The sequence below is a fragment of the Streptopelia decaocto genome (assembly GCF_964273445.1).
Source record: "Streptopelia decaocto genome assembly, chromosome: 18".
Taxonomy (NCBI): domain Eukaryota; kingdom Metazoa; phylum Chordata; class Aves; order Columbiformes; family Columbidae; genus Streptopelia; species Streptopelia decaocto.
Genome location: NC_138673.1, coordinates 10,650,681 through 10,678,598, shown reverse-complemented (window position 1 = coordinate 10,678,598; position 27,918 = coordinate 10,650,681). Strand labels below are relative to the sequence as shown.

The window sequence follows — 27,918 nt, the reverse complement described above, 5'->3', positions numbered from 1 at the left end:
TGACGGGCCGTTTGCCGGGGTTTTCCCGGTTTCCTTCAGCCGATGAGCTTCCTCCAACACACCGGCTGGAGGAGAAAAGTGCTTCGTAACTTCCATTCATTCATCGATTTGAATCAGTCAATGATATGTCACCAAACATCAGGAAACTGACTTTAGCAACTTTTCCGTAGCTGACCTCGTTCAGCTCCTTCGCATCACCTTGAGAAAACAATGACATTTGTGTTGGAAAAATAAACTTCGCAAATGAAGTACCATCCATGCTTGGCCAGATGTCTCTCAGCTTCCCCTCAAAGCGCAAGGCAGGTGCTTGTTTTGATTTAATCAGCAAGTTTTGCCTTCATCCAGGATCAAGCTTAAAGAGTCAATGAATATTTTGTTTAGGAAGTCATACATATGCGCATATATGTATGTATACGTGTGTGTAAAAACCAAAACCATGGCCAAACCAAGATGTTATAAAGTCTTTTTACTTGTATTCGTTTAGACAGCACTTAATCAAGAGGTAACAGCTTATTCTTAAATAACGGTGGGAGATCAGACAGGAAATAAAGATAACGCCGCTTCTTTTTCAAATGTCACATTTAATGTTTTCACCACTGTACTTCAAATCTACATTGTACAAAGTGACCAGCAAGTGTGCCACATAACTGACCAACCTCTGAGATTTTACCTTGCATACCAGTGTCTTCTGGGGCTCTTTAATTAAACACGATTCTCAATCAAGTGAATTGAAATGCTTCAGTTGGTTTATTCTCAGGAGCCTCATAAAAAACAAAGATATTGCACCATCTTTGTTCAGTTATTCAATGTTTGTCTCTTTCACAGCAAATAATTACTTCATTGAAGTTAAAACTTCCAAACATAACTTACTAATAGTCTCCAATTTCAGCTCAGATCACTCTTGTTGAAAATACTCTGCTAAATACAGATAACTTACAATAACTTTAACAGTTAATTGTCCATAGCAAACACCACGGTTTTCTCCAGACCAATGCTCAGATTTTCAGACCACCCTTCAGGATTCCTTTGTACAGGTGAAAAACAGTCTCGGATTTTCTAGTCGTTTTAAATACAAAAGTTGGAAGGGACATTCAAGTTTCAAGTCTCCACACTGAACTTAAAAAACAAAACTCATGTGGAGGTAAACAAAGCAAGTTGGATACTCCAGGAGGTAGAGCCTTCGGTTCGTGTTCCTATATACATATGCACAGAATTCAGTGTTCAACAGAAAGGGAATCAGCCCAAACGTAATCAGAGTTATGTCCTACTGTGACATCTCAAGACTTCCACAGCTTCGCCTAACGACACAAACACAATTAACGCAATTCCCTAGGTGCTTTTTTTTTCCTTTTTCTTTTTCTCTCGACTGTCCAGTGCAGGAAAAAGTTCTCACAAAATTTCACAGACCTAGAATGTGCAAGCTAGTTCCTCTCTATACAGCAACGATGTCGGGATCTCTGAAATTAGCCCATAAACTGAATTATTTACACACATAGAAGATGCATGCTGGGGGTTTTATGTAAGAAAGAGCAGAAAAACTTCTAATAAAAATAGATTAAATATATATATATATTTATACTGGGTAAGGAAACAGAAGTTTAGTCTCTCCTAGTCACAAACTCATTCTCTCTACTCACAACATCTGATTTAGAACAGCACACATCACCATCACAGCTCTAGTGAGAAGCTATTTATAGGGCCTGACCACCGGGTGACGCGGCCGCGGCCGTGGGCACCGTCACCCGACGGGACCTCGGCATTGGTCGCGGTCAAGTGTTCTGTGTTCCTTAGTTTTAGAAAACCCCAAATCTTCAGGAATGGCTCGATATCAAAACGTACGTCTGGCTGTTGTACAATCCCACTTCCATAAAAAAAAGAAATAAAAGCAAAGAGAACAAAGCTCCCCGAATTTGGTTGGATTCCGTCTGTCCTGCGCTGAGCCATCGCAGCGGCACCACGATGCAGAAAACACCTGCAGCTCTGGGTAAAACAGTTTCTTCTAAAAGCACAACCACTTTACAAGATTAAAAGTCTAGTACATTTCTAAATATTATTCATATTGTACAAGTAGTGGTTGTTAATTTAAAACTTCATTAGTAAAATTACAGTACAAGCATGATTAACCTCCAGAATTGCAAATCCCAGACTCCAGTGGAAAGCTACATTACATCTTCAGTAGTAAATTATCTTCCACGTTATTCCCAAACCAGCGGAGATGGCGGCATCTCAGAGGGTTGAGCAACCGTGGAACTAGAATGCGGGCGACACAGAAAACCAGTGTTCATTGGCAGTCGCTAACAGACGAGAAAGTTAATGCTCGACCAGTGAGCAAACATCGCACGGAAAACACACAACCCACCGGACCCAACACAGCGCAGCCCGAGAGCAGCGCCTACGGCTCTGACAACCAGGCCTCGCTATACTTCGCCTACTTATCTCCCTAACGGTCCTTCACCTGTAAGTAATTCATTTTCATGTCTGTACAGTGCGGTTCTACAATCAGGATTCAAATGGTCAGTCTTTCCATTCTAGTCTTTAGTCTGACTTTTGTGCTTTTACGCAAAAATATTACTTGAAATTTCTGCACATTTTACTTTATTCTAGAAGAACTCACAAAAGTACTTTTAGAATTTGACCAGACATGTCCATAAGGTATTTTTTGCAGAAATTATCTAGGGGCCTTTCCTACTCTCAAAAACTTCAAACATAGAAACATTTGGGATGTGTGAGTTCTGTACTACTAAGAAACGGGAATGAGTATCAGCTGTGATTACATACAGTTACCTAATAAAGCTCTTAAAAGCAGCAGACTGAGGGTTGATGCAGAGAGGCACTCTGTTTCCTTTCTGCTGTTCCAGAATGAACTGATGGATGATTTCTGTACGGGACAGAGCACAGGGTTCCGTTAACGCCGCAGGACGTCGCGCAGGTGACTCCCTGCCCGCCCCGTCCGCGCGAGCAGAACGCGCCCGCTGGGAACCGCGAGACTCTGTGTCTCACCATTTACAGGCTATTCTGTTCTTTTAGTGAAAATAAATGATTTTCAGTAGCTACTATGGAAAACGACACCCCAGAAAACACGAGCTGGGTCAGCGTAAGTGTCCAGATTGCACAGCCCACCCACACCCACTGCAATAGACACACAGGTGCATCCGCTCACCTTTCACCTGCCGAACAGAACTGAGGTTCTTCTCAAAAGTGTCATCAAATTTGGGATTGGTGATGGGTTCAAAATCACTCGTATAAACTCTTCCAGTCGATGTGGAAAAACAACATTTACACATACAGGTGTGGTATCGCAACCGCCCTTCATCAAGATACGGGTGAGCTAAGGCATCCTTAGCAGATATTCTTTTGGACTGAACATTGCATTTAAAGAAAATAAACAAAAAAAAAGAGTCAGGGTGTGTTCAGAGGCACTGAAACAGTTTAACAAACACTTACCAATTGACTCTAAATTGTTTTATAAATGCCTAACCACGTTAAAGGATTAGTTCAGGTCAGGAAGCGTTTCTGATCTGCAAACTGCCACCAGGGGGAAGGTCTGACTGCAAAACGAGGACACTGGCCTTTCTGTGCTCCACTCAGGACAGAAACGCTACCAATGTGACTCTTGGAAATGTATTTTTCAATAATTACTTTATCCTGATAACCTTAAAACTATGACTCCAACAATAAATCAAAGTAAGCCCGAATAATGTAATATTAGCAAATATGAATGTAATGCTAGCAAATATGGCATTTTGTGGGTCCATACTCTGCAAAACATTTCAGTGTGTCCTTAAGTACCTATTTAAAATAAAACGCAAATTTAAGGATTGCTGATAACGTGTTCCAGAATCCCAAACCCACAGCAGCGATTTCTCATTAGAAAAGGATCCTGCCGCGGGACTGCGGACGCAGGAGCAATTTCTGTGTGTCGCAAGACCACGAACACCCACGTGTCTCTAATTAGAACTGCACCAACGTCTCTGATGTTCTGCTACCTACACCTCGCCAGGAAAAGAGCGTGATTCACAACACCCTCCTCTTTCCCGCCCATTGTGGCTTTCTTCAAAAGACCACTCGATCTTAAATGCGAAACCCCCGTTCCAGGGGGAAACTAATTGACCAACTATAAGATGATACCTTCATGTCTTTTACAGACCCCGAAATACTGACATGCAATGCAGAAGATAACCAGTTAAAGCAGTCCTTCTCTTAAAATATTAAGTGGCAGAGAGCACAAACTGCTAAAACAAAAAGCATTAGAAATACTTTAAATAATACTTACTGGGTCAAAGACCAACATTCTGCAAAGGAGATGAACTGCTTCATGTGTCGCTTGGCTGGAAAGTGTGTACAGGACAGGGAGGGATGGCTGCAGGGGACACGGGAGAAAGAAAAGCACAGAGTTGTCCCGTCAGACCCATCGGCAAGAAAACCCGGTTCCAGCTTTACCTGAGTTACTGCGGGCAGACTCTGAAACAGGGGACGCGCTGCCCAACGCTTCCCAACACCAGTACGACCACTATTTTTACACAGAGCAGCGAAATGCTTCACCCCTTCACTCCCACTGCGCTCACCTACATCGACGAAAATAGTCTGCATGACACAGTAATCACCAGTTTCTAACTTGGTTTTCTCTCCCTATTAATCTAATTAAGAAACTGGTAACATTTAGCTATTTATAAACACCAAAATCTCCATTTTAAAGGATGAAAAGCCACCAATTTACATTCGAACACGAAGCGTGCTTGGAGCTGCAAAGGGAGCAGCCGCGGCGAGGGCCAGCGCAGCCCAGCACGCGGCGCAGCTCCCGCGCAGGATGGTGGCGTTGTCAGCACCCAACCGTTTGAACAACTGCATCATCGACCCACGTCGCTGCGACACCACAACACCTTTGGTAAACGGAACCCGGTTTGCAGGCAGCGACAGCCACGAGATTAAACCTCCAACCAAAGACTCTGTGAGCACACGGGCGGGGAGGATCCCGGGATGCCCTGAAACGCCCGCACAGAGCAAAGCGCGGCCTCGGGGGCCGAGCGCACGTACCTGTTTGTGAGGACCCCTGAGGATGTGAGCCTTGGCGCCCTCGCAGGCCGTGCGCATGGCCTCCAGCGACGGCGTGCCCAGCAGGTCTGTGATCAGGTCCAGCTGCAGCACAACACACAGCGCAGCTCAGACACCGCTACGACAGCACATCCTTACGCTAACGTCAACTATTGCAGGCATCAATCACAACCACTGCTTTACGGACAGTAAATTACAAATATTAACGTATACATTTAGTCCATAGCAAGTACAAACATTTGTAATTTCACTGGAAAAGCCCTAACAGAAGCTGATTTTCAAGTCTGGGAGCTTTTTTTGTTTACAGGTTTAGTAAAATATTTTACTGTAACTTAAAAGTCCATTTCACGTCATTAAGAAATACTGCGACATTGCAGATAAGCATTTTTATGTCGCCACATCTTGTTCCTTCCCTTAGAAGTATAAATGCATCCATCTCTAGTATCTTGCTGCAGACATTCTTTTCATCTACTGCACAAACCGCACTCCAGGATCAGAGATGTACATCTATTCTATCAGCTCGCTTGCTGTTGGGGTGGTGATGAAGTATTCTGGCGCATCCCATGTTTTTATACCTGGCCACAGTTACACAACTAAATACTCACTACTTTCTTACACACTTGGTCGTTACTAAAATGGAGCAGTCTCAGCACTGCTATTAACTGGCGGTTCAAAGAGTTCAAGTGTCTTGACATAAAACGTACTGCTAATACTTATTACTTTCTCATATTAGTTGTTAAAAAACACCTGATCCTGGCTATATCACCTTTCCCTATGGCAATAAAATGCTACAGCAGGCACTGGTACTGCAGCAGACCGCACACAAAACGCGCATTGCTGAAGCCAATGTTGATAACCACTACTCCTGCCGCTGTCTGGGCGCTGTCCCTGCAGCGCTACACAGAGCCTGGTTATTCGCCTGCGTGTGAACCAAGCACAACAAAAGCAGGTTTGAGGTTCACAAGGCATCGGTGTGACTGACGGCACGAAATGATGCGGCAGAACAAAACGCCAAGGGAAACGTGGTGATACCTGCTGGATGGGACTCTGCGCCTGAAACAATATTCTTCGCCCAAGTAGCTCTGCAAAGATGCAGCCTACGGACCAGATGTCGATGGCGTTGCTGTAGTGCCGGCTGCCCATCAGGATTTCGGGAGCCCGGTAATACTGAGTGACAACTTCCTGAGTCATGTGGCGGGATTCGTCTAATTCTTCCACCCTGGCCAATCCAAAATCACAAATCTAAATTGAGAAGGCAAATAAGAAAATTAAAATAACCAAAACACTTAATGCGTTTCAAATAGGCAACCTTCTGGTGGCGAGGCAGGGAATTCCAAACGAGCGTTTACATCAGTCAGACAATCTGCTGTGACTGCACGAGCAATGGGAAGTGGAATAGGAAGAGGAATAGCTCCTCCATTCCACAGCCCGTTAGACTTCCTACAGCTTCACTTGAAATCATGGTACATTTTTAGTTGGCATTACAACACTGATCATCTAAAATATTAAAAAGCTTTGCATTAAAAAAATATTGCCAACCTCTGGGTAGAGAATATTTAATCTCAAACCAGATTTAAGTTGTTCGTGATACGCCTCAATATTACAGAAAGGTTGAGGAGTGGGGAGAGGCAGGGAGAGCATGGGAGAGGAAGCCGCCTGTTTCCTTTAGAATTGCTAAAGAATCTGTAGGATTGCTTCTCTTTTAAGATGACTCAGGCAAAGTGTTCACATGAAATGTTCTTGTTTAAAACAATAACGACTGATTTATAATGAACAGCATCTACACATGTACATTTTCAATAAAATCAAGTAGCACCTTAAGAACACAGTTGCTGTTCACAAGGAGGTTTCCTGGTTTGATGTCTCGATGTAAAATGCCAGCAGAATGTAGATATTTCAGACCTGAAATATTAAATGAAATAAAAATAAATACCTTTTTAACTTTTGGAAGAAGTTTAAGCTGCCACTCTTACAACTACAGTCGTTGGTGCTTGCTGTTCATGCACAACATGAAATACAAAGAGTTTCCAAGGGAAACTTAGTCAAGATGAGGATGTCTCGAGAATAAACGTCAAGAAAGAGAAAGACAGAATAGTGCTGCTACACAATTTTCATTAGATTTAAAAGAAGAAAAATTACCTCTTAAAATCTGGTAAAGAAAAACTTTGACATGATCCGAGCTGAGCGGCTGAGGAGAGACGATAATCTTATGGAGGTCACTCTGCATCAACTCAGTGACAACGTATCTTCAAATCTTAGTTAAGGTAAAAGCAGAATGTCCAGCACATAATCCCTCAAGCCTCCCCCCAGCTCCCGTGAGTGGGGGCTCCCGTGGGTGGGGGCTCCCGTGAGTGGGGGCTCCCGTGAGTGGGGGCTCCCGCGAGTGGGGGCTCCTGCGAGGCAGAGCCCCGAGGGAGCCCGAGACAGCGTCTTCAGGGGCCGAGTCTCCAGACCCTTACAGGATGGAAATAAAGCCGTCCATCTGCTCTCAGCACACCACACTAAATCAATTTTATAAATGAAACATTGCCAGCTTTTCAACCCAAACCACCCCAAACTAAAATTGCATTAATAAAGAATAAAACCAACCTTGCAGCACCGTAATTTCTAGTCCTCTAATTTAGCTTTTCCTTTTGCAAATGCCCTCCTAAATATTTATACCAGCCTATTAAAATTTGGGTTTTACCTCATGCCTGCAACAAATCTTCACATCCCATTTTTAGAGTAAAACATATATTAAAACAAAGCAGAAGCATTACTCTGCACTTTATTCTGATAAGATTTTTGTTTTGCTACACCACAAATCCTCCCAAATCTCAATCCCAAGCATAATGTCTCCCAGATGTCTCCACTAGTTGCCATGCCAACTAAAGCAGCTTAAATTAAATGAGGGCCCGAAATGGCACCTGCACCACTCCAGGTCTGCGGCGCATTAAATAAAGCTCTCTTGACGGGGCTCAGAGGTGCCATTAACTCCAACAGCGGCGATCTGATTATTGTCTCTGGGTAATTTAATGAGGATCTCGAAACACGAGCAAAAGCAGCACTTGCTTGGCGCTCCTGCCTTTACGAACGTGGCAGCTTCTGCACCAGTCAATGACTTTATTCGGCCAGGACTAGAAACGTTTAGCAAAAACAAACCACAAAAATCCCGTGGGATTTCAGTCAACTCTTCAAACAGGTACCTGCAGCTTTCCCCCTTCCCTTCCCTGGCCACGAGTGGTCACCGGAGCTGTAATACGCAGCTAAGCTGAACATTACACGCAGATCAAAATTGCTACTGACAGCAGTAATTAGTTAAGTAGCTGTATAAAATTAGAACTACAAATGTACCAATTTGCTTCAGAATAATTACCAAGGCAAATGCATGGCACAGAACAACTTCACTTACTCTGTTGACTGGGAGACCTGCTGAGTGGGTAAATTTCACAAAGTGACGGGCGATTTGCGAAGGAATAACGCACACTGTGCTGGGGAGTTGTCATCGTGACTCGGGTCCTTCTTTCCCGAGTCTCTGCATACCTCAAAACTCAATTCTACAGCCCGTTTCTCTGGAAGAGGCCAGCACACTGTGAACATCGCTACGTGAACATCGCTACGTGAACATCGCTACGTGAACATCGCTACGTGAACATCGCTACGTGAACATCCCTATGACATCTTTAGGAACTGTACTAGTGGGTCAATAAAAGAAGTTTTTACAACCGCATCCCCTAAATACGGAATATAGTTACCTGATTTTCTCAAAAACTAACCCGAAGTAAGCTCTCCTTATTCCCCAGTAAGCAGAAACACATGCAATTAAAAATGTGTATATAAATTGAAACACCTACTCATTTGTTCTTCTAATTAATTGCACTTGACTGCAATTAATTTTAAAGAAATCAGAAAGAAGATGATACAAAGCAAATAGTCTTCTATTACCAATACCAGAGTCAAGAAATTAAAACAAATTAAAAAAAAAAAAACACCAAAAAAACCCCAGCCTTATAAAACACTAATCAGGATGACTTAGAATCAGTTAACCATGAAGAAACCTAACATTTCTGGGTTTATACTCAAAACTTGGCCATAGATAAGCTCATCAAAATAAGCTCATCCCATTTAACTCTTCCTGACCGTACGATTACAGGGAAGGAGTGATCCTTAACCTACATCTGACTTGCAACTCATCTGACTTGTTCTGAAATGAGGGCATTGAACTAGTACAAATAACCAAAATCCAGTTTCTGAAGACTATTTATATGCTGTTCACATGAAATACATACCAAGGCAAAATTTAAGAGCTTTATCTTAACATTGATGCAAAAAAGCCCTGGTGTAGTGTAGTGAGATTTTCAACCACCGAAGTTGTTTGTCAGTCAGTAAATCACGCTGTACTTTGGTTAAAATCAGACTTTAAAATACACCTATTTTCTTCACCAATCAGTTCAAGATATAAATAGATCAAACCATATTTCACAAAGTTCAGTTTGTCTAAAAATAAAGAATAACAACTTTGCACCCATTAACTGTTTTGTCAAGTGGGTCATGCAGAGAAGCAGTAACTAAACCCCAGCGTCCCACGGTCCAGCCACGGCAGTGAGCTGTGCGCCGGGAGCTGAATGCCTGGGTTAGTGTCCAGAACAACGTTTGGGGAACCGGCGTCAGCAGCCGCGGTGCGTGGGGCGATCACCGCGAGCCCTGCGGCTCTGCCGCGTCCACCGCGCCACGCTGCACCCTGCACGCTCACCCCCAGCCGGACGGCCACTGAGAGCTCCTGATGGAGATTCACTTCCTTGGCTGCTCACACACGGGCTCGAGGTTTTGTCGTTCTGTTCCACAGACTCCACCAACTACCTGCAGTTTTAAGCTAATGAAAATCACACCTACCTCAATTAAGATGCTCTATTTTATATTTAGGATACATTTCTTCAAAATAGTCGATGTGTGGAGGCTGGAGTATGTCGAGGGCAGAGAGTACCTAGAAAGACCACAGAGGATCAAGGCCTGTCCGTCACACAAACCCAGATCCTTTCAGTCGGGGGGCTGCCCGTTCCGCACAGCCGGCTGTGCTCCGTCCCGCACAGACAGACGGACGCGGCCTCCCGAGAGCGCGAATTTCATACCCCAGCTCACATATTCTGCACACTCAGGGCCTCTCTTTTTTTAATTAGAGAAACTTTTTCCATCTGTTCAAGTACTAGCTTAAAAGCATACATTTATCTACCCAATTAACATTGGTTTATTGCAAATGTATATATATTACCATAAAATATTTGAAACAAGTAATTCTAGCAAAGAAAGACAAAAGCAAAAGATTTTCCACTTCGTTCTGCCTTCCACCTTCCAGAGTCTGTGATACACGGCTGGGAATTACCAACCCCTACGCTGTTCACACTCCCATCGGACGCTCAGCTCCGCACAAAGCGAAAGGTTGAAAAGCAGCAGCACAGAATTCACTTCCTTCCCACAGGAAAAAATACGATCTTGGCTCAACTTCCGAGCACTTACAGAGATGCTTTTATTCGATGTTATAGTTCTCCATAAGCTCTTTTCCGCACCGAAGAGCTTGGCGAGGGGCAGTTTAAGGCCCGGCTTGCGGGACCGGGCCCCGCGCGGCCGGCCGGGCCCACCCGGACCCCACCGCGGGGCCGGTTCAGGCCGTTTTCTATGTGTTTTAACCCGAGCAGCTGGCGGCAGCGAGAGCGGGCGGGAGCGCCGGCACAGCCGCTCTGCCGGGCACCGAGGCCGCAGGGAACTCCAGAGGGGACGGGGACATGGAGCAGGAAACAGCTTGGGAGCAAAAGCGTCTCCAGCTGGCACAGCTTTGTGCACACTGGCAGTTACCTGAAGCCTAAAGCAAGAACAGGCAGAAATGTACTACCTGTCTATTTGCAAACATTTTGGAAGGGGAATTATTAATATCCTTGGATTTCATTTTTAGAGTGTTTGCAACACTACTGTCTGAGTGTCCAGGAAGTCTGATAACCACAACATCAGAGAACTTTTAAAGCATTTCAGATAATCTATAACTTAAAAGAAAAACCCCCAAACTTCTGTTATAGACAGCTCCATTTTACAATCAGGTTTTATCAAATACTTGAAAATGACTTTGAATTTACTTACATTGTCATGCTTAAAAAAACACAACATCTTCAACTCCCGGAAGACCCTTTTACAAGAGACCAAATTTTGGAAGACGTTGGGCATCTTTTTGAGTGCAACTCTCTTTCCATCTCTCGGATCTGTTACTGACCTGCGAAATAAAAGATTCAGAACATCACATATGACTGTTAGACAACTCTTCTGAGTCAGAAAGGAGTGTTTTAGAGTTCTTTAATTGTTCTCAAATTAGACAGTGAGTCAAAACAACACAAAGACACTTCTAGGCAAAGAAGCATGAAGCAACGGGCATCACGCCCTGTACCGGAGTCCACAGCCACAGCCGTGGCTGCTGAGCAGGGCACATGCAGCCCAGCCTGGGGTGCCCAGTGCCGGCACACGGACACCAGCGCACATGGGGACACACACAGGGACACCAGCGCACTGGGACACACACGGGGACACCAGCGCACACTGGGACACACACGGGGACACCACCGCACACGGGGACACACACAGGGACACCAGCGCACACTGGGACACACACGGGGACACCAGCGCACACTGGGACACACACGGGGACACCAGCGCACTGGGACACACACAGGGACACCAGCGCACACTGGGACACACACGGGGACACCAGCGCACACTGGGACACACACGGGGACACCAGCGCACACTGGGACACACACAGGGACACCAGCGCACACTGGGACACACACAGGGACACCAGCGCACACTGGGACACACACACAGGGACACCAGCGCACACTGGGACACACACGGGGACACCAGCGCACACTGGGACACACACGGGGACACCAGCACACACTGGGACACACACGGGGACACCAGCACACGCTGGGACACACACGGGGACACCAGCACACACTGGGACACACACACAGGGACACCAGCGCACACTGGGACACACACGGGGACACCAGCGCACACTGGGACACACACACACGGGGACACCAGCACACACTGGGACACACACGGGGACACCAGCACACGCTGGGACACACACGGGGACACCAGCGCACACTGGGACACACACGGGGACACCAGCGCACACTGGGACACACACACAGGGACACCAGCGCACACTGGGACACACACAGGGACACCAGCGCACACTGGGACACACACAGGGACACCAGCGCACACTGGGACACACACGGGGACACCAGCGCACACTGGGACACACACGGGGACACCAGCGCACTGGGACACACACACAGGGACACCAGCGCACACTGGGACACACACAGGGACACCAGCGCACACTGGGACACACACGGGGACACCAGCGCACACTGGGACACACACGGGGACACCAGCACACTGGGATACCAGCGCACAGCCTGGAGCTCAGTCAGAGCAACGCCTCGAGCCGAGGAGCAGACCTGAGCACAAGCATCTCCGTCACCTCCCACAAAAGACCAGAGCAAGGGAAAACGTTCTCTCGGTTACACAGATTTGATTTTGTCAGGTGTACTGCTTTCTTCTGCCTCTCCTAAGGAGGCAAAAAATGTAATAATCCCATTCTGAGAGATCACTGGCCAGTGTAAGACTCTCAATTGATCCATCACTAAATCACTTTACACCCAGAGATGCAACAGGACACGGTATCCAAGTTTCCACCAACGTAAAGCAGGGATGACACCCGCCTTTCTCCTGCAGAGCTTATGGGATGCAAGTATAGTAGTTCAGAAACGATAAGGTGCTTTGCACATGGCAAGTATTTTAATTTAAAGTAATTAGATTCTGAAAATAGAATTTTATAATGAGAACCATAAAACTAGAGCAAGGAGATCATGGTGCCTCGATTCCCAATCACTGTTTCTAAGGTGAGACTTCTCAAACCTCGCTACAAAACACGGTTTCTAGATCTCCAGTTGTTAGGAAACCTCCATTTTTTCCTGCATGTTTTTATTGGGATGCCCAAGATAACTCTCCTCTCGTGCAATGCTGTAACCACATAAGCAGCTCCATGCAGCCAGGTACCCTGATGACTACATTTGTCCTTACAAACCACAGGCCGGCAGATTTCCAGCTGTGTTCAGGTCTCGCTGTTGCCGCAGCACCAACAAATGACGCCGAATTTAAGGCAGGAGCCAGAGCCGTTTGTGCAGCAGAAGCTGCCGGCAGCGGCCGGGCCGGCTCTGCGCGGAGGAGCAAACACCCAAAGGGGAGTCACCTCTTCGGTGCTCCAGGACTGGGAGACGGGTTCTCCTCCCCAACCAACATCCCGGAGGCCGCACGTTTTATAGTGCAACACAGCTTCGGGAACCTACACTCGAGATTTTTTGGAGTTATTTTCAATAGTCACCTTTTAACCATATTTGCCTTTAGAAACTTCCTATCTGCCTTTTTCCAAATCTTGTAAGTATAAATATTATTCCAGCAACTGACAAGAAAAATGTGATAATACATATTATCAGATGGACCATAAAACACATGGTTTCGAAGTCTGCATTATGTTTTAAGGTAAAACTCCCAAAGCAGCATTTCTTGTCATTATTCACTCAGAGCCCAGTCCTGCCGGGGCCGGTACCAATCTCACTCTAACGAAGGTGAATGGCAGCGCGGCAATTTCACGCTGTGTTGAGCCTGTTCTCTGCAAACCGGGGCAGCAGCCGCTTTGGTTCAGCGCAAACAGCGGCCGAGCAGAGATAAGTGCCAGGGTCTGTACACGGCAATGCTGTTATTAACGCGTCCCCCTGCTGGAACCTGGCTGGGCTGACCCCCGGTTCTGCATTAGGGGTATCCCGTCCATACACAGCAATGCTGTTACTAACGCGTCCCCCTGCTGGAACCTGGCTGGGCTGACCCCCGGTTCTGCATTCGGGGTACCCTCTACTCCTTCCCATAGCTGCAACAACGTCACCCTGCTCCTCATCCCCCGCCTCAGCTCGGGAGCCTCACGGCACCCCTGGCAGCTCCCTGCAAGGGGCGGCACAAAACCGACAAGGTCGCCAAGATCAGAAACGTGGGGACTGTATTCCAGAGAACAGAAAAAGGAAACAAAGAAAGAAAAAAGCCTCTCTGAAAAGCGGGTATTTACAGCATCCAATAAAGACGCTGAAAACGTTGCTTTGTGTTTGCGTACAGCACCTGCTTTGATAGCAGGAAAAGAGTTATTTATAGCAATACGCTATCAGGTCACATATCCCCGAGAGAAATTAGGGAAGCACCAACATCTCTGAGGAGCTCACTGAGGGAACAACTGGAACGGCAGCTCTGCTCCTGCTGCCCCCAGACCCGCCGGTTCCCGCTGTGCTCGCGCTGGGGGAGCCACGGGCCGGCGGTGACACCAGGGGCCGCGGTGACACCGGTGCACCAAGGCTGTGGTGACACCGGCGAGGCTGTGGTGACAGCACGGGAGGCCGGCGGTGACACCAGGGGCCGCGGTGACACCGGTGCAGCAAGGCTGTGGTGACACCGGCGAGGCTGTGGTGACAGCACGGGAGGCCGGCGGTGACACCAGGGGCCGCGGTGACACCGGTGCAGCAAGGCTGTGGTGACACCGGCGAGGCTGTGGTGACAGCACGGGAGGCTGGCGGTGACACCAGGGGCCACGGTGACACCGGTGCAGCAAGGCTGTGGTGACACCGGCGAGGCTGTGGTGACAGCACGGGAGGCCGGCGGTGACACCAGAGGCCGCGGTGACAGCAGCAGCAGGAACGCGGGCACGGCAGCACTACAGAGTCCACAGTGCTTCACCCCCCAACCATCAGCTGGGGATAAAGAGACAAGAGACCAGGACTTGAACCAAATATAACCAGCAAAAGAAAGTTAATAAATTTAATTTGGAGAGGGGAAAAAATATCAAGGAGTATCTAGTTTGGCTTCAGTTGTGCCTCTAAGAATTACATGATTCCAGATGTTTCCATGAGAACACCCAATCACTTAGGATTCTTTATCATAATGTATAAACCACGGCAAAAAGCCGCTTCCAGTGCTCTCACACCGCGGCACACGCTTCGCTTCCCCAGCAGCTCCACGTCCTCCGTCCCAGGCCCCAGGCTGCAGCGCTTTGGCTCCTGGCTGGTGGCGCTGGTGGCCAGTGCCCCCCTTGGCACCCACACCTGCCTACATCATCGCCATATAAATATATATCTCATTATATTTAGGAACTACATAAAAAGTTTTAAAAGAGTCTGACATAAACCATATCCCAAAAAAAAGTTACTTTACAAAAACTGTAGCTTCTACTGACGTTGCAGGCTAATCACTCTAGAAATAACAACATTTTAAAGAGTAAGAGAACTACAGAAAGGATGAACGATACAATCCAGACGTCTAGTTAAACTGTTTCCACAGACAAGCGTTATCTCAAAGGCTCCTTGCAGGCATTCGGCCCTTCCAGCTCCGCATTGGAAGCCTTCACCGACCCTGCCACTCGATGGCAAGTTCTCAGGCGCAGGCCGGGCCGCCACCTCTCCGGTGTGAGCGCGGTCGGGCACACGCTGCTCTGCCGCTTCAGCTGGTAGAGAAACAACTGTGTGACTCCTCCACGGCAATTGTTACCAGAAACAAGATAATGAAAGAATGTTCTCGGGGTGGTGTGGGAAACTGCTGACGGAGTTTGTTCTGAGAGAGATGTGAACTTTCCCTTATGTTTATACAAAATACATATAAATTTACCTCGGGACTTATCAGAAGCGGGATTTAATAGGATTACTTTCCAGGTTTTTCTCATTAGCCAGTGAACTTTCTTCCTCAGCTGCCTGACTGTCTCCAGAAAGCCGTACCCTAAGGCACACGGCAACCTGGTCCCACCGGCGTATTTGATATACACTTTTAAACAAATAACGCAACTCGAATCTGAGGGCATGTGATACCCAATATGCGACTTCTTCAGTACACAGTATTGCAATAAACCCACAACAGCAGTTTAAAATAAAACTACTGAGGTTAATATGTAAAAGAGTTCTGCTTTCGCCTGGCGAATGTTAGAGACACTTTATACTCTTATAATCACAATCAATCATATCTTGGCATATCTCAAAATATATTTGAGCACTGGATGAAATAAAACATCCTCTAGAAAAGTTCACAAACCCAAAAGAGTCCCAGGACTGAAGGGAACGGGCAGGGAGAGGCTGTGCAGCTACAAGGTCTGGTCGCATACACAAAGTTTACACACAGGCCACCACATCCAGGGTATCTGCTCTCTGTAGAATCACGACAAAAACCCAGCACCAACACTTAATGGCCTATTAGGTACCGCTCAAACGGAGCCTCGCACACGGGTAACCAAAGCTCGCTCATTTGAGGACCCTCATTTCTCTAATTTTACACAACCTTTTTCTCCCCATGTGCCAAGTCTGAATTGAGAGCCTGTGCTGTACGCTACAAACCGTGTTAATTCCTGTCCCCTTGCAGGGACAAACGGAGGGTGGCTAATGGAGCGGTGGCCAATGGAGCGGTGGCCAATGGAGCGGTGGCTAACGGAGCCGTGGCTAACGGAGCCGTGGCTAACGGAGCGGCGTCACTGAAGAGAGCTGGGTTCGGGGTTTGTTGGATTCTTCACAACAAGAGAGTTCCAGCAAACACACTCCTGCAATTAGCATGGTATTATAATGTGTTTTACCCTCTGGCTGTACACGCATTGTTCAAGAGATGCAAAAGCTGATAGAATCTCGCTCAAAGGAGATCCTCACAATCATTTCAGCTCTAACTTTTAAAGGAAAAGCCACACCAGGTGAGTTACGAGGAGGAAAACTGACAGTGCAGCGTGCTCTCCAAACACGCGCACGGGAAGTCGCTCCAAAGAGCCGCTCTCTCAACACAGACCGCAACGGGCGCTCCCAGAGGGACGGGACTCATCCCGGAAAGAAACGGCTGAGCACAGGCTGACAGCTTTACCGTACAGACGGGCCTGAGGAACACCTGGATTTCCCTTTCACTAAGCGGGATTTCACGTGAAAGGGTTAACGGCCTGCTCCTCCCGCACCTCACAGCCCGTGTGGGGCTGGCCCAGCTCTGCACAGCCCCTCCTGCACCATGCGCCTCCGTTAACGTTGACGGTGCCTTCCCATCGCACCCATGCGCCTCCGTTAACATTAACGGTGCCTTTCCATCACATCCATGCGCCTCCGTTAACATTAACGGTGCCTTCCCATCGCACCCATGCGCCTCCGTTAACGTTAAGGGTGCCTTCCCATCGCACCCATGCGCCTCCGTTAACGTTAAGGGTGCCTTCCCATCGCACCCATGCGCCTCCGTTAACGTTAAGGGTGCCTTCCCATCGCACCCATGCGCCTCCGTTAACGTTAAGGGTGCCTTCCCATCGCACCCACAAGCACGTGCGCCATTAGCACTTCTTGAAAAATCAGAGCTAAAAGCAAAACTGATTACTGCAAGAAATCTGCCTCCTTCAACAAAAACTGATCCAGAGTATCTTACTTAAAAGAAATGATAGAAAATTAAAGGGATACTGTTATGGCTAATATATTTTAAAATGTTTAATTTGTCTTCCTTCATGGAAGCTTAAAATTGAAACTGTTTTCCAAATCAAACTTATTTCCCCATCTACACAAAATTTTCTGGCTATGCTTGAGACCTTTTTATTTACCTCTTGACTGCCTATATAAACCACAACTCGAGTAAGTTATTACACTACACAAGACGTTTATTTGGATATATTTTTTAATTCCATAAAAGTAATCATTGGATTCAAAGGGCAATTCCACAAATATTAAGGTATTAGGGCCAGACTAAAGCAGACGGGTAACCAGCACCGTGAATTAAGAGCTGCTGAGGGCGACACGAGACGTTTAAAACGCTGTCCTGTGTGCCTCGAGCAGAACGTGCGACCAACGCAGCTTCTCGCCTTGTTGATAATTCTGTGGGAGATCATTTGGATTACTACCCAAGTGACTGAAATACTGCAAAATTTGCAAAATCTAGTTTTTCTGGTAAAAGCAAGTCCTTGCCTGTGTATTTTTTTAAGTTCTCCATCCTTTACATGAGCTTTAAAGGAGTGAGCAGTAGCATAAAGAACAATCGGGTGACGCGCCCACGACAGATCAGAGAAAAAGCCACAAGTAGGTCAAGGCTGGTCCCGATTCTGTCAGCATTCACCTACTTTTCTTCAACTGCTTCAGAAAACAACAAACAAGCCAAAGCTACAGAACACGAACGCTGCTCTCCCCAGCAGGCGCAGGGACAGCGCGGTCAGCCCGGCTCAGCGCCACTGCCCTGCGGCAGAACCAGTGCGAGACCTTACCCTGACTTCTCAAACAGGCTCAGAAAAGCACTTTGATACCTTGAGCTGTCTGTAATAACTTAGAAAACAAATAAAAGGTACTTCCCACTTCATAATTAAGAAGTGTGTTTGATTAAGCTGTTGCATACTACTGCTACTCCTTTGAATTACATCAAGTGACCTACGGTAAAATTTTCTAAACAATACATCTGTTTGCCCGCCAGCGTGGTCTGTGCCGCTCTCTGTTAGACAACGCGGCCACGGCCGTGGGGCCCATCAGCACTGCCACCGTGTCCCCAGACGTGCCCTGGGACGCTCTCTGGGCCACGCGAGACCAGCAGAGACGGCTAAGGAAAGAAATAACACAAGATCATTCATCCAAGTACACCATTCCGGTGTTGTATCCCACACCATAAACAGCATAGCAGTTCTACTCACACATGTACGCTTCCAAGCCTTTACAGAAAAACACCGCATCAGGAAATTAAAGAGTGGTACTACTAGGACACACCAATTTTGCTACAGCCTCCTGATTAAAGCTGGAATTCTTCCTAAGCACTTTTAAACACTCTGCGTGGCCAAGTCCCACAGTCGTCAGTGTCAAGGCTGACATGGCCCACTGGTGTACTCTACAGCACAGAACCAAGGTTAGAGGTGTCAGACGCCCGTCCTGCACTCCGGTGGAGCCGTGGGGCTCCCCGGCTCCAGCACAGCCCCTACACAGGCATTTCGGAGCTGGCGCCAGGGAGACCCGCACCGCTCCAGAGGTGACACCGGTGACATGGACCCTACAGCCGCGCCACCTCCAAACGCTCCCTACTGCTGTGAGCATTTCCACCCTCACAGGTCACCGGAGGCAGCCGGGCTGGCACGAGTCCCAGCTACACCTTGGAAAACTGGAACTATAGCTTGTTTACGGAAAGTGATTATATAATGGTAAATACCTGGTACTAAGCAACAGAGGACATAGTCATTGATCACAGTCATTAAATAATCTATTACAGAAAGTTAAAGTGGACTTCAGCTATTAAGTAAATACCGAGCATACTACACACTTGAATTTCAGAAACAAAATCTAAACATTTTCAGATAGATTACTCCCGCAATAATATTCATAACTTAATCTTTAATCAAGTGTTTACTGTTAGATTCAAAAGGTTACAGAGGAAACTGCAGTAACTGAGCCAAGCTTCTCTCTATTGAATTCTTTTGAGCAGAAATAAATGGGTTTTCGGAAACCCCAGAAGCTGCTCTGAGTACAGATCCTGCCTTTTACCTTGCTTCTCATATTCCAGAAGGATTTAAAGATCTAAATTGCCCCGTATCGTCTTATTCTCTGTTCCAAGGACTTTCATTTTAAACTAATTCAAAGTAGCCAGTTCTATTCTCAAGAAATCTCCAGAGTCTGGGAACATGCACAGAAATTCTACTAACAGAAACCTAAACACAGCAAAGGTACCATCAGCAAAGGTAGGAAAAGACCCGCCAAAACACAATTCATTCTTTGTCTCAGTAGGAATTCTGTTCGGATCAGTTGGAACAGTCCTGTAACACATCCTTGGTTCCAGGCAGTAAGGAACATTGGTTCAGCACACCCTAGGTGAGCGCTGTACGAGAACGGAAGCGTCGGCAGTGTCCGGGTGTCCCTGGGTGCCCCTGGGTGTCCCTCGGTGCCCCTGGGTGCCCCCAACCCACCTGTGAACCCATGAAAAGCTGCAGCCCAGCCGCACGCTCCACCGACCACGTTAACCCAGATTGTGCAAGAAGATTGTGGCATTCCCTGTGTGCCACTGCCGTCTTCAAAAATACAGAGGGGAACATTTCTCACACTCTGTGTAAAACGAGGACTCGACTGCTCCGTCGCAACTCCTCTTCCGAAGAAAGCAAAGGCTCGCTGTGCTCATCACCAGAACTGCCACACGGAACCTGGGAACCGCGTCTCCTGGGTACACAGCATCCAGTAGCAAAGCCACTGCTCTCTGTTTGCTTACGAACAACTCACACAAACAGGACTTCAAAAACTAACCCTCGAATACAGAACAGATGGGTCTCCTTACATAGAGGAGCCTACAGCAATAGTTTAACCTAAAATACAACATTACTGCCCCAAAGATCTCCCTCCATCATAAAACTCATTCATCTCTGCTCAGTTTTGCAGACTAAGCCAGCTTTGCAGTTCTCTTATTTTCTGACAATTTACAGTTCTTTGGGGATTTTTTTCATGTGCCATTTTAAAAACCATTACAAATTATATTATCAAATAAACACAAATTCAGTTTAAGCTCTACACAACCTTGAGCGAGCTTTTCTCATATGAAAAGCTGAACGTTACGTATTCCAGACTAGAAGGCAGAACTTTCCAGAGGATTAAAGATACATGAGACCCAGATACAACCATTAGAAGTCATCAAACCCACTTCAAACACATTCCGAAGGCCTCCTTCTACTTCACCTGCCCCAAGCTGTTTCCAGCCCCAATCCCAAGTTCCCCAGGAAACGCAGCAGCCCCATCCAACACACACAGCGGGCGTGTGTGCTCACACCCGCACCCCCGTGCACACACCAAAGGCACTGCTGGGCCTGGGTTAGTGACATCTACAATGTAAACTCTCTTAAGAAAAGGTGAAGGAGTATGTGGGGGGGAATGGGAAAAGAACATCTGAACTATGTCTTCTACAAAGTCAGCATTAGGTGGCACGGCCAGTCACAAGCGGTTCCGCTGTAACTCAAAGAGACAACGCAGGTGTCCCCGTGCACTCGTACCCGGACACAACCAACCTGCGTTTGAAGGGACCTGGGAAACGTGACCCTGGCGTAATTCACAGTGAACTGATTCATCCAAAACTTGGAGAAAAGGGTGTTATGCACATTCCTTCCTCCTTGCATCATCTTCCAATACAATAATGAACAATCCGGTCCATTACTTAGATAGAATTTCACTTAATTCCCAACCCCTAACGTAAATGCAGGGAGTTATTATATCCATTTCATTTAATTCAGCACATTTGGGGACACAGTCATTTAAATGTTAACAGAATTTTTCTTTTCATGAAATTTGGGAAAAAAAACCCAACTTAAACATACCAGCTTTGCAAAATTTCCCGTATAAAAGACCTGCATAATGTCATTGTTCTACTGTATTTCTTCACAAACACAATCCAATTTAGATAAAGCAATCCTTTAAAAACTACTGGCATAGCTATTAAAGATAATCACCTGCAGATCCTTAAATTGTGATGTAAGAGTGAAACACAATACGCCCTCTGCTCCGTAACGTCCCCATTGCCAGAACCGCCTCTGGTGCCCCAGGCAGCCTCACCGTTTCCTCCAAGAAATAACCGGATCAAAATGCCTCAGCCTGGTGCTTAGGGAGTCACGGCCTGTCTGCATCAGCCACCCGGCCAGCAGGAAAGCTGCTGAGGAACAACGCGGCCGGTGAAGAGGGAGGACGCGGGGGGGCTGCGGCCCACGGCCCGGCCGGGCCCACCACAGGGCCAGACCCCCCGGAACCTGAACGGGACAGTGTTGAACAAAACGTCATCTGCAACGGCATTTCTGTCACAGGAGAGGGTGTGCAAACCGTCGCCCGTCTGAACGCTCATTAACACAGGCCATCATCTCATGGTCAGGTACTGTCCTCCACTAACAGGCGAGTTTTGAGGGACCGGAAAAAGATTATGATACAAACACCATCAGCTTTGGAAAAAATCCCTCACGCCAAAGGTCTTAAAAAGTTCCATAAAACAAATTTTCATCATTCATCTTTTCTAAACTTTTCATAACTACCAGAGTGGACTTTTGCATTATTATTTGCATTAACTATGCAAAACATCATTGCGGTTCACAGCAATTTCAGACATCAGAAGGGGAACCTATCCTGCAGTTATTCACACTTTTTTGAAGCTGTAACATCTTTTTATCCTAATATACATTCTAGCAATTTTGTCCAAAACAAATTATCTATATTGCATACTTGCTCAGCACGACACGTTCCTGTAAAGTAAGATTATCGGTTTATCCTAAAAATGTCTCTCCTACTGCTGCGCTTAGTATCAGTTTAGTGATAAAACCCTCTTAAAATAGTTTCAGGGTTCAGGCAACAATCGATGGCATCAAATATTCTTTCAATTTTTATTTAGGAATGACGTTAGTGATTTCAGGCCTTTGAAGGCAAGGAATGAAGAACAGATTCAGGATAAACCATCTCTCCCTTTCAAAGCTGTGGGAGCCTGTACGTGCTGTCCTGCCTCAACACCAACAGCCAGACTGCTGGGAACCTCACACTGCTGGTTGACTTCCCGAATAAAGACTATTAGGAGCAAATACATTAAAACCTACGCTGCAATTTAAAACTGTGTAAATCAGGACTTTTTTTGGTAATCATATACTTTTTTCTATTGTCATTTGTAACAGATTTCCCACAGAGATGCCTTTTAACATAGTTTTGGTAATAAAAACAGATGGCTTGATTTCACAATCTTTGATGAACAACAATAACTTTTCAAAACCAGAGATGCGTATAAGACAAATACAATCCCCACACACCTTCCAGAGCCTCAGTTTTTCACCCCATGGTAAGATATCCCGACCAACGAGGCATTTCCACAGAATCCCGGCTGCAGCATTAACAGCTCGGACCGGCCACAAGCGCAATCGCTCCGGCTCCAGCGCCGCGGGCCCCGAGTCTGCAGGGCACGGCTCTCGCGGCTCTCGCAGAGGGTCCCTGCGAGCCCCCACGCCAACGCCAGGAGCCTGGGCAGGCTCAGCAGACAGCTTTTCATTATTATTATTGTTATTATTTTGAGGAATCCCACCAGATGGCAGTAGCACGTCTCCCCAGCAAAGCAGGGAGCAGTTCTGCAAAGGACAGCTCCTTATTCTTAGAACGTGCACAAGACTTCCAAAAATCACACTGACGATTCCGAACCCAGGGCACAGAGTTTGCTGCCGAAACGAACATCTGGAATTTTTTTCCCAACGCTTTAAGAATGTGTTAACCGTGAATACTCAGGAGCAAATGGCTTTGTTTTCAGTGGATTAGGGACACAAGTTTCCTCGTGGCGATTTGCCACACCAGAGCTCATTGAGGCAAATCTGCAAAGCTGGGGGAGGCACCTGCTCAGCTCCTGCTCCAGCAGCGCCCGCCTTGTCCCAGTTCAGAAACACCGAGCTCCGGTACTGCATTAATAGACACACCTTTACCGTGGAGCACAATGGAAATGGATAAATACAGCAATTTAATGCTGATTGTTCAAGAGATTCTTTTCTACCTTGCTAGCTTGGCCTAAGTTCACTTTAAAATCCGCATGTACCAAAGGAGACGGTGCCAGGCCGGCTGCCGCGAAGCGCAGCGGCGAGCGGCTGGGCCAGGCAGCGGCCCTGCGCAAACCCAGCAACGCCGGCCTGCGGCGCTCGGCGTGGAAACGCTGAAGCACGATGGTGAGGGAAACACTCCAGCAGCACATTAGCCACCCCAAAACATCATAAAGTACCAGACAAATGAGCTAATGACAAATGCTAATTCCACTGCCAAGTCCAAATCTCTCGGTGAGCTAACGGGAAACTCAATGCCACACATTACTGATTGCTTATTAGCCCAACCCCACTGCAGGGTAAGTCGTATCTTTGTAGACAATGCAATGACACATCTGAGTCGCAAGATGAAAGACGACTTCTTCAAACACTCCAACTGTCTGTAAAATAACATCCATTTCCCTCAGAAGCACATAGATGAACTTTCCAGCTATCTGCCAGCGCCAATACATGCTCAGAAGGAGAGATAAGCAACAGAACCCTTACTGAAAATTAGCTTAGGCCTTACATTACTGAAACTCTACGTTGCACTTGTACCAAAGTATACATTTTTCACGCCTAAGTCAACTTAAACTATAAATATCCAAACCAACACTTCTGTTCAGCTGCATTATCTCACACAGCTAAAATTAAATTACACAGGCATTCTTTCACCTTTTAACTGAAATCTAAAGTGCAGTTTAGTTCTTGCTTCCAGACTCTCCACTTGCAGAGCTCCGTCTGAAACGCCAAAGCCCGACAGCGGCCACTGAGTTCAAACCCACGTGAGCAGGAGGAACTGAAGTCAAGCGGTCGCCCTGTGCGCAGCCTCGCAGCTTCCCCAGGCGGCCTGACCTCCAGCTTCTGCTTTTCCTAACCCCCTCCCTCTCTGCTTTTCTCTAAGCTGTTGTTATCTTGAAGCAAACGCTGCGGTGACAACTTGCGAGCACAGTCCCACCGGGGCCGTTGCGTGGTCGGGGTCTGGGTGGCCCCTGCACCACAGTTCTACCAGTGCTGGCCCAGAACAGACCTTTCTTTCTACGCTTCTTTCTTTCCCCCCAGCATTTTTCATGATATTATATTTAAATATGCAAGCCTGACCTTTTATTCTACTGAATATTACAAAAGCAGATCTCTCTCTGCACCTTATTATTTTGCAAATAAAACTGAGAAAATAAAGACCCAGGAAATAAATACATGTAAACAAAATGCTTGTAGAAACGATAACAAGGTCTGACCTTACATAACAATCCGAATTTAAAGAAGCTTGTAACAATTAAGTTAAAAAAAACTCCACACTTTATCAAAAAAATATATCAACAAATTGAAATAATCTTTAGATATTTTTTTACAGCAGATTTCTTGTCATTTTTCATTTTTACACCAACTTTTTTCCCCTGTACCACAGCAGGAACACAGCAGGGCTAACCAACAACAGCACCCCTCCGACTTTGAAAACTCAGCATTTAAATTAACTCCCTAGGCCTTCTGAATTCAGGGACACCGGATCAACCGGAACATTAACCCACGCCTGGCTCGTGCGGCTCGCTCAGCCTTCTTAGAAAACACGATTTCGTTCCAAGGACGGCTCTGGTTCCGAGTGAGCGGCTTCAGGGCCGGGACGCAGCGATCCCGTGCCTGGTTCTGAGGCCCGTCCTGCACAGCCTGCAACCCCCCAATTCTAGCTCAGGAAAGTTAAAGTATGGACAGCACCTAAAGCGAAACTCCTTAGGCACCACAGCAGGTCTTGTCAGCTAAACGCTGTGGAAAGTTCTGCAGGGACACGACACAGTTGCACAGCTCAAACTTTGCGTTTGCGCCGCAGGAAGTGTGCTGCAACACACGCTCCCGAAAACACCACCGAGGCAGCTCGCATGTTTCTAACGAACATCTCAGAATACAGTAAACTGACAACCATTTATTAAAAAAACAAAACACAAAACTCATGCCAGCTTTGCTTCAGTGATCCTGAAGGGCAATAATTACGTACATTATGTTTAGGTGGTCACAAAAGGTATTAGAAGAGATTATGCTCCACTGACAGAATCCTCTGAAATAGCGGCTGGGGGAATAAAAGGGCTGCAGGCAGCACTACAGCGAGACAGAAAATCGCATTTACATTTATGAGAGGAGAGCAAAGTTCAGATATGCTGTTTCAGGCGGCGCACAGCATACTACCGCAGGTCAAACAGCCTCCCAGACAAAGATCTTGACAGGTGACTGCAGACGGAAGACATTTTCATACGCTTTTAATTTTTAACTCTCGAGTCAGGTCAAAACACATATTCTAATGCTCATTTGTTAATCTGAAACTTTAGGAAGCATAGCTTAGCGCACTCTAATAAAATGCGCAGAAGGTACATAAGCACATTGCGTTTGTCTGAAGAGGCTGCTGGTGCGGCCTGTTAGCCAGAGCTTGCCCTGCACCGCTCTAAACTCAGCCTGCCAACAAAACCCAGTGAAGCCAACTTTCTAAGAACAGAGAAGAACCAGCAAAAAAAAAAAAGCAGTAAGCAGTTTTCTTGTATTCTGATTCAAATGACAAAACCAAGAATGAATTATGATCTGGTAAAAAATGGAAAAAAATCGGTTCAGTTTTTGTCCTTTACTCACCAGACAACACCAAAGGCTCCGTATCCAATAGGTCTGTCCGGCTCAATGTCCAGCTGCTGCTGTGGATGTTGTGAGTGCTGATGATGGTGCGCTTTGACCGCAGCAGCTGCTGCAGCTTGTACCTGAGCTGGGGCTGCCGCAGCTGGTCCAGGGGCCTGACCCGGTGCCGGTGATGGGAAATACGGCTGCTGCTGCCCGGGGTTCAGCATCGCCGCCGCCGCGGCCGCCGCTGCCGCGGCCGCAGCTGCCGAAGAGGCATGCTGCTGTACGGGATGGACCGCGGCCGCAGAGCCGGGGTGCAGGTGATGCTGAGGGTGGTGGTGGTGATGGAGGTGAGGAGGAGGGAGGTGAGGAAGGTGGTGGTGGTGGTGGTGACCCGCTGCTGCCGCAGACGTACCGCCATTGTAAGCCGCCATCATTTTTGCGTTGGCTGTTGTGCCACAAAGAGACATTCAAAAAAATGCCCTTTGATTGGATAACAACTGGGTCAAGCTGTCATTTGGCCATAAAAATGAAATCTGCTACACTTTAAAAGAAGTTGGGTTTCATCACACACGGCCCACCTTTAAAAACATGGAGCTCAACTGGCCTTATCTCTTCACGAAGCCAAACAATCTGGAGAATCTCTTCATGTGTGCGTGAGTGCACGAACCCTCTTCCCCCGCGAGTCCGGCTGTTGTTGGCTACTGAAACTCCATCCTTGGGCAACTGGCTTGGGTTTGGTTTGGTTTGGTTTTTTTCTTCACTTTTTTTTTTTTAATAAAGAGGAAATAGAGCGATCAATCCCCCTCCCCTCCAGCAGGAGGGTCTGGAGTCTCTGGCCTGGCACACCCTGAGCGCCCTGCCCAGCCTACCCCTGCCATCCCCACATCCTCTCCATGTGTCCCCGGAGCCTCCCTGAGCCCGGGCGCCTCCTACATCGCTCCCTGCTGCCGGCACCTGCTCCCTCAACCGCAGCAAAAACAACTCGGGACTTTGCAACTTTTCCTGGAAGGCCTGAAACACACACAAGCACCCAGAGAGAGTGAAGGGGGCGGCAGGAGGGAGGGGAGGAGGGCGGGGGGGGCGGGGGGAGGCGAGGGGGATGAAAAGAAGATAAAAATAGATGGCGGAAGAAAAAAAGGCCGGGGAACGGAAGGAAACAACGGAGGGACGAGAGGGAGAGGGGGCGAGGGGAAAAAATGGGAGCGGGGAAAGTGACAAATGAATGACAGGGAAGAGCGCGGGGCCGGGATAAAGAGGGCGGGGGGGGGAGGCGGCGGGGCGGCGGGGGGGGGAGGCGGCGGGGCGGCGGGGGCGGCTGACAGCCCGGCCGGGCAGCGCTCCGCGGGGGGCCGGCGGCTGCAGCCCCCGCTCGGCGGGGCGGGAGGGCCCGGGGCCGCGGGGGGAGGGGGTCTCCGCTGCGTGCGTGCGGCAGGCAGGGGTGGGGGCCGGCGGGCTCAGGGCCCCGGCGGGCTCAGGGCCCCGCCGCTCCGCGCCGCTCCGCCCCCCGGCCGCCGCCGCCTCGGCCGCCCGACCCGCCGCCACTCACCTCCTCACGGAGCCCGCGCGGAGCGCACAGCGGGCACGCGCACCGGCCTGCCCTCCCCCCGCCGCCCCCCCTGCCCCATGCGGGGCGCGCGCCCGACACCCGCCCGCAGCCAATCGGACCCGGC

At 47.7% G+C, this 27,918-nt stretch overlaps 1 protein-coding gene across 2 annotated transcripts; it reads right to left on the bottom strand.

Moving 5' to 3' along the window:
* Positions 1–451: 451 nt before the first annotated feature.
* NLK (nemo like kinase) lies at positions 452–27,842 on the bottom strand. Of its 2 annotated transcripts, none has more exons than XM_082068177.1 (12): positions 27,795–27,842; positions 26,264–27,259; positions 11,161–11,290; positions 9,960–10,015; positions 7,192–7,298; positions 6,869–6,954; positions 6,085–6,294; positions 5,035–5,136; positions 4,274–4,360; positions 3,161–3,359; positions 2,785–2,878; positions 452–2,250 (listed from the first exon to the last, which is right to left on the bottom strand). In XM_082068177.1, the coding sequence occupies exons 2-12, from the start codon at positions 26,713–26,715 to the stop codon at positions 2,196–2,198; spliced, it is 1,578 nt and encodes a 525-aa protein (XP_081924303.1). In that variant the 5' UTR covers positions 26,716–27,259; positions 27,795–27,842; the 3' UTR covers positions 452–2,195. The 2 variants fall into 2 exon arrangements, with proteins under 2 accessions (XP_081924303.1, XP_081924304.1); XM_082068178.1 differs by lacking the exon at positions 27,795–27,842 and having other exon boundaries at positions 26,264–26,693; positions 26,827–27,504.
* Between the last annotated feature and the right edge of the window lie 76 nt (positions 27,843–27,918).